The following is a 6,654-nucleotide window of genomic DNA, read 5'->3' on the forward strand; positions in this document are numbered from 1 at the left end:
GAGTTGACCAGGAGCTGGCTTGTAGGACTGCAATGCTCGCATCTTCGTAACACCAAAATTGAGGGACAGCATGAAACCCGGAGATGAGAATGTGCCGACAACTCGCCCTGCTCATCATCCTAAGACGCGGAGATCAATGCATTACTGAAATATTTTGGCTATGTTTTTCCGTGTTCTGCTCATTCCAAACTCTTCCTAGGCCGACTCCTTTGTGTGCTGACTCAATGTGCGAGTGATTAATGATGTTCCCTTTCCATTCACGCACAATCCGCAGTGAAAAACTGCACTTATTCGTAGCTTTGATATCACAAAAAAAGCGTAATTATGGCATTTTGGCCTGATTTTTACATTTCAGCAGTGGGGGGAAGTAGTCACGCAGGACCATGGCGCAAGTGACTATATTGGATGTCATGCACACAGCATTTGCAGAGCTTCATTGGCAAACAGCATCGACGAATGGGTACATTTTTTTCCTCTCGCTCATAGTTTTTCCTGTTTTTCCTGGCTGCATCTTCGTTTCAAGGAAGGTGGTGGGCAGATATCTAGCAGCTGAGATCTGCCTCTTTCGATATCGCATGTGCTCCTGCCTGGTGCCCTGACGACGGCGTCACATCAACATTTTATGCAGGTAAAAGTCGCACTAAGGCGTGCCGCTAACACGCTCTCGTTCATTCTGTTTGCGAATAGCTGTTCAATTTTCAAAGTTGTTTCGAGCAGAAATTACTCGCGGTCCGTTCTCCGAGATGCTCCACAGGATCAGTGCTCTCCTGTGCATATCGCTACTGGTGATGAGCGCCTTAAAGCCAGAAGGCTCAGAGCAAGCTACACCACAAACAGTCAAATATACTGCAAAGCTTGGTGAGCGTGCGGTTTCCAAATTTTCCGCCCGAATTCTGCTATAGCCTCAATTTCAGTGTATTGAATTGCTTAAGCGCAATGTGCACGACGCCAGCTGCAGTGCACAAGTAGAGTTCGAAGCGTTTGCCGCAAGCTTCGCAGTGATTGATAGATCCAAGTGGCTCGCTGAGCCAATGGACTTTGTGTGGATGTTGTCAATGCAGAAGACGGCGTCCAGTGTCTTGAAGAGATCAACACTGCACGAGAGGCAGCAGGAATATCCAAGTTCACGCAGGCCGCCCAAGGCAACCAACTGTCTACCCCGCCTAGCAATGAATTGGAACAAACTAGCGAATGGTTGAAAATTTGTCAACACTTGATACCTGTAAGTGGCACATCGCGTATGATGAGTAGCATGAAGGAACAAGCCCATTTCTGGAAGCAGAATTTCTCTCTCTTGCTCCTTTCTCCCAGACACAAGACGCAAAGATTCAAGTGGCCTCAGAGGTAGACAGTCCGTTTAAGGATGGAACGTACGCATTCAAATCTCTCACTGCCGCAGAACCCAGCTGCAACGAAACGGTCGAATACTGGAAGGCAGCGCTCAAAAACTTCACTGGACTTCCGCCGTCAAAGAAACAAGCCAACGGCCTGTACGACAAACAAGACAACGTTTCCTTCGTGGCTCTCTACAACCCCTCATCCAGTGCCACTGCGGACTGCCGGGTCGTGACGTGCACTAAGAAAACAAGCTCTGACTCAGATCTGCTTTCACAATCTAAGGCGGAGGAGACTCCGGAATACGGCTATGCGCTGATTTGCAAGACAATGCCTGATGCTCTTGCAGATGAAAATTCCGCCCCATTCACGTGAGAGGAAGCAGCTCCCTTCAACTTAGAGCGGCTCACAGTGTTCCAGTTGTCGTGGTATTAGCTGAGCTCTGTGAAGCTGTCGTCATTTGCTGCACTCAGGCAACAGCAGTGGGACGGGATCGTCTCCTCCCTCACAGGTTCTGCATCTGCCGCAGTCCCGAAACTTGTGGGCATTTTCATCCTCGCGCTCGGCATGCTGGCACTGTGACGCGTTGAAATCTCCGTTGAACAAGTGCACATGGTCTGACAGAGTCTGTATCCAGTGGAGCTGATGCTCTGGCAGCGAATCTTTGTGCCAATTATGGCACCAAACCTTTTTCAGTTTGCTCTTGAAATTCTATTCCGTGATGGCTCCTTGGTAGAACAGTCCCATAAATCTAAACCCATGATAAAGCTTGGGAACCATGGCTAAGCTAATCTTTTTTTTCTAGAAATCAATGAATTTAATAGATGTAGGGCAATCAGTAGCCACGCTTGCAGCGTTGTCACTGCGTTGAGAGCAAACTGAAGTTGCGAAGCCGCAGTGCAATGAAAAAGCACACGTGTAGAGCTCTGTCCATGGTGGCTGCGCTAATATTTGAAGGTGGATATAGGGGAACAACTGTCAGGACGCGTTTACATGCTGCTCAAGCTGAGTCCGCGATGTATGATGTGGAAACTCCCCAGTTCTGCTGCTTGATTTCTCCAAGTCCGCTCTGGGCTTGCCGATTCGCCACACTAATCTCCAAAGAAAGTATTGTCTGCTACATTTCTCCGGAATAAACGCCACTGTTCCGCTCCCGTGTGTCTCTGGGCAGTTCCTCGTGTAGAGGATGACGGATTTTGGAGGACCAGCAGAAGCCGGCGTCACCTTCCCAGCAAGATGCCATCTCCTGCATCTCAACAGCTCATTATTCAAGCGTTATGCAGCTTATACCCATGCGTGGTTTCTGTTCGGCTTCTTATTGTGTTGTCTGAGGTTTGCAGGGAGGCTCGAGACTGGTGCCTCGAAGTGTTCGCTCTTCCTCGCACAGTGTGCCAAAAGCTGCACAGTACGCCTACTGTTCTGAGACTAGTAGTAAAAAAACAAGCACAACTATGGAAAGAGCAGACTTTATTGGAGGTTGGGTCGATATGGAGCGCAGATATGAAACAACGAGACAATAACTGCGGGAGAGGATCCATCACTCGCCTGGGTTCAATGGTATACTGTGACGCCTTCAACTTACTCAGCCCTCATGAATATTCTTTTCGGTATCGTTTCTGAGTCTGTTTCATATGAGAAACTGTTTGTTTATTTCAGTTTCGCCGCCTTCTCTAGACGAGCTCTTGTGCCTGTCTCAGAGCCCATTCGTCTGTGGTCGCACACGGACCCACAATGTAGTGAACAGCTGTCTACACTGTTACTACTTATGTTCGGCGTTTCCGCCTCCATTGCTCGCCAAACGTCCCTCTGCATTTGAATACTTGCACTTGTCCAATATCATCTGTATCTGTGGGATGCTTCAACTTCTTGTTGGCAGAGATGCCGCCGCCAAGCTTCTTGCGTGTTTGGAGTGCCTTGTTGCTACTGACTGTCCCACGCATTGCGGCAGTTGGAGCGGGAGCCGCAACGTATACTGCGAAGCTTAGTGAGCGATGAAAAGCATTTCTGCCATATCAATACCTCGCTGAAGCTTGACCTGGAATATATGTGTCAATTCCCATCACGAATCGTGTTCACGTCACCTCAACACATCTGTTGCTAGTTGACTTAACGGGAGGTCAGAGGCGCTCGATGCATTTGAGCTCAATTCATGCAGGTCAGGATCCTAAGTGCCTCGATGAGGTCAATGCTGCCCGCGAAGCAGTTGGATTCCCTGGCTTCACGCAGGCGACGCAGGAAGGCGTGTTGCCGACTCCGGAAGGCGAGCTCACTGATGGCAACTGGAAAAAAATGTGTGAATACTTAATACCAGTAAGCTCCTAAGTTAAAGGCATACCGGTGCACTGGAATGTACGCCCCTTCAAATAAATGCGTATGCGTGTGATGTGTGTGTGTCCTCACCTCTTGCCCCCGCTCTTCAGACGCAAGCACAAACATACGGCTCTGAGGCTTCTGCTGAGCCATTCAAAGATGGAACATACGCTTTCAAGCCCCTAACCTCCGACAAACCGGACTGCAAAAGTATAGTCGACTCCTGGAAAGCAGCATTCGAAAACTTCACGGGACTCCCACCCTCACAGAACCAAGCTGCAGGCCTGTACGACAATCAAGACAACGTTTCCTTCGTAGCCCTCTACAACCCTCAATCCAATGCCACAGCCGATTGCCGCGTCGCAACTTGTACGAAGTCCGCAGCTCCTACCCGAGCAGTTCTCGATGACAGTTCAGGCCAAGCTGCAGAGAATGGCTATGCGCTAATTTGCAAGACGATGCCTACTGCTTTTCTAAATAAAGATACTGCTCCGTTCACGTAAGCAAATATTCGATCCCTCAATGCTAAAATTGCTGTCCTCAGATCCACGGCGGTTGTTGTTTTCACTTGATGCTCTAAATCTACTGTTCAATGCTGCGCAGGCAGGATCAGTGGAATATGATCACTTCCTCCCTCACTGGCTCTACAATGACTGCAGTCCCGCACTTCGCCTTTTTGGCCATTGTAGCCCTTGGCATGATGCTGCTGTGATGTTTCAAACTATTGGCTACACGGCAGGGCGTGTGCCGGCTTTGTTTGCATCTGGGTGTATGCCTAAGCTGCCGTTTCTATACGAGCCTACGAGAGTGCAAAATGCTCTCGCTTTTTTTTTGAAACGCCAACTAGTGAGCAGCCCTTTGGCTGCTCCACAACACTGGTTTGTAGCTTCTACAAGCTTCTAGAGTCCCGCAGGAAGTCAGGAAAGCTCAAGCGACTTAGAAACTATAGCCGCTACAGGCGGTATCTCCTAGTCTGACAAGTATAGGCCCCTTTCGAGAAGGCGAGCGCAAACGAGAGAAACTGCATGAATGCCAGGCTCCCTGGCAAATGCACATGTGCAACAGAATGAGTCAGTCTTCTCCTGGGTTCGAAGTGCAAAAACTGCGTTCAGGCTCATACCAGAGGCTCTATCTTATCGAGGGTGACCCAGCTGGGTGTTGGATCCCTTAGCAAGTCACCCTCTGAGTTGCGCTCTGCTGGGACCCTTTCCAAAACGGACCACGAGTTCCCTTAGCTCTTCGCGGGGCCTCATATAGTTTGGTCTCCCCGTGGACAGGAGCGGCAGATGGTCGGCAGAACTTCGAGAAAATTCGCGCCAAGCTGCGACATGTCCTGCACATTGTTTAGCTTGGAACAGGTTCTATGTGGATCTGGTGTTTGGGTAGCTTTTTGCTCGCTGCTGCACGCTTGAAGCCCATGTTGGTCCAGTTGCCCTTATGGGGCCAGTTCTGTGTGCTAGCTGATCTCCAGACTTGCGCGGCGCACCGTGAAGGCGGGCACCTGACTGTGATTTTGATCTTATATGAGTTGCAAAAGAAGGGCCGAGGGATAGGGACTGTACATTTCAGTATTTGGGAGAATCGGGCGTGTTGTGGTATGGCGCTGCTGTCAACATTGGGTCGAGTGCACGCCGGGGCTGCAAGGATTCTTCGATGAACCACGGTTCTTTCGGCTATTTTTTCTCTAGTGCGTTTTCTAACATTTGTTGGTTCATATTCCTCTTAAAGAACTTGTTGAGCATGCTTCAGGCTGCAAAGATCTGCCGAATCAGACCTTGCAACACGTTCGTACGACTCCCACCAACATTTCACGCAAGGAAGGACCATACTACTGCACGCTGTCAAAGCCCTCCATTGAATTCAGTTTGCAGATAATTTTTTTAGCTTCTTAATCTTGCTTCGTTTCAAGTTGAAGCTCGTGGAAGCCCTCATGCTGATGATGCTGCCAAGGATCGGCGCTCTTCTCAGCACATCCCTGCTAGTGCTTAGCGCCCCAATACTGGGTGGCTCACAACAGTCCAAAACGACCACTGTCACATATACTGCAACCACTAGTAAGCGAGTAGCGGTTGCGTTTCCCCTAAATTATCAATAAAACCTGGGTCTGTGTGTTTCGAACTGGATTTGCAGGACTTTACCTCATATGGACAACTGAGCGTGGCTCGTCGGGCTCTAACATGCTTCTCCCTTCCCATCTATATATTTGAATGACCCACCTGTACTGGGGTCGCCTTGTGGATACATTCGCTGCAGGCGGCAGTGCCCAATGCCTCGACGAGGTCAACGCTGTTCGAGAAGTAGCTGGGTTGTCCAACTTCACACAGGCCTCAGAACCAAACACGTTACCGACGCCGGGTACTGGAGATCTACAAGAAAATACCGAATGGCGGAAGCTCTGGCAATACTTGACACCAGTAAGTTGCAGGGCACACCTCGAGGGACATCATTGAGCAAGATTATTTTGGCCGCGTTGTTTATCTACTTTCTTTTCCCCCACAGACCCAAACAACAAAAGCTCCGAGCAACTCAGAGGCTGAGAATCCGTTCAAGGATGGAACGTATGCATTCAAATCTCTCACTGATGCACAACCGAAATGCAAAGACACAGTCGACTCCTGGAAGGGAGCGTTCAAAAACTTCACTGGACTTCCGCCTTCAAAAAGCGAAGCCAACGGCCTGTACGACAAACAAGACAACGCTTCCTTCGTGGCTCTCTACAACCCCTCATCCAGTGCCACTGTAGACTGCCGAGTCGTGACGTGCACTAAAAAAACAAGCACTGCGGCAGATGAACTCGCAAAGGCTGAAGGTGACGCGACCTCAGAATATGGCTATGCATTGATTTGCAAGACAATGCCTGATGCTCTTGCAGATGAAAATTCCGCTCCATTCACGTAAGAGGAAGCAGTCCCATTCACTTCAGAGCGGCTCGCAGTGTTCTAATTGCCGTCGATTTAGCTGAGCTCTGTGAATCTGTCGTCATTTGCTGCACTCAGGCAACAGCAGTGG

The 6,654-nt window shown here is 49.5% G+C and overlaps 3 protein-coding genes across 3 annotated transcripts; all 3 read left to right on the forward strand.

Moving 5' to 3' along the window:
- Positions 1-743: 743 nt before the first annotated feature.
- Positions 744-1,917, forward strand: ENH_00067080 (SAG family member; the record flags this gene model as incomplete). The annotated part of the gene is made up of 4 exons (XM_013577360.1): positions 744-858; positions 1,062-1,222; positions 1,312-1,706; positions 1,809-1,917. The coding sequence occupies 4 exons, from the start codon at positions 744-746 to the stop codon at positions 1,915-1,917; spliced, it is 780 nt and encodes a 259-aa protein (XP_013432814.1).
- Positions 1,918-3,213: 1,296 nt separating this feature from the next.
- ENH_00067090 (SAG family member) lies at positions 3,214-4,357 on the forward strand (the record flags this gene model as incomplete). The annotated part of the gene is made up of 4 exons (XM_013577361.1): positions 3,214-3,319; positions 3,491-3,645; positions 3,756-4,144; positions 4,249-4,357. The coding sequence occupies 4 exons, from the start codon at positions 3,214-3,216 to the stop codon at positions 4,355-4,357; spliced, it is 759 nt and encodes a 252-aa protein (XP_013432815.1).
- A 1,218-nt stretch (positions 4,358-5,575) lies between these two features.
- ENH_00086460 (Surface antigen 2, related) lies at positions 5,576-6,543 on the forward strand (the record flags this gene model as incomplete). The annotated part of the gene is made up of 3 exons (XM_013577362.1): positions 5,576-5,699; positions 5,899-6,059; positions 6,145-6,543. 3 exons carry the CDS (start codon positions 5,576-5,578, stop codon positions 6,541-6,543), a joined length of 684 nt encoding a protein of 227 aa, XP_013432816.1.
- Positions 6,544-6,654: the final 111 nt, after the last annotated feature.

This window comes from Eimeria necatrix, genomic scaffold (genome assembly GCF_000499385.1).
Source record: "Eimeria necatrix Houghton genomic scaffold, Enh_scaff621, whole genome shotgun sequence".
In the NCBI taxonomy this organism is placed as follows: Eukaryota; Apicomplexa; class Conoidasida; order Eucoccidiorida; family Eimeriidae; genus Eimeria; species Eimeria necatrix.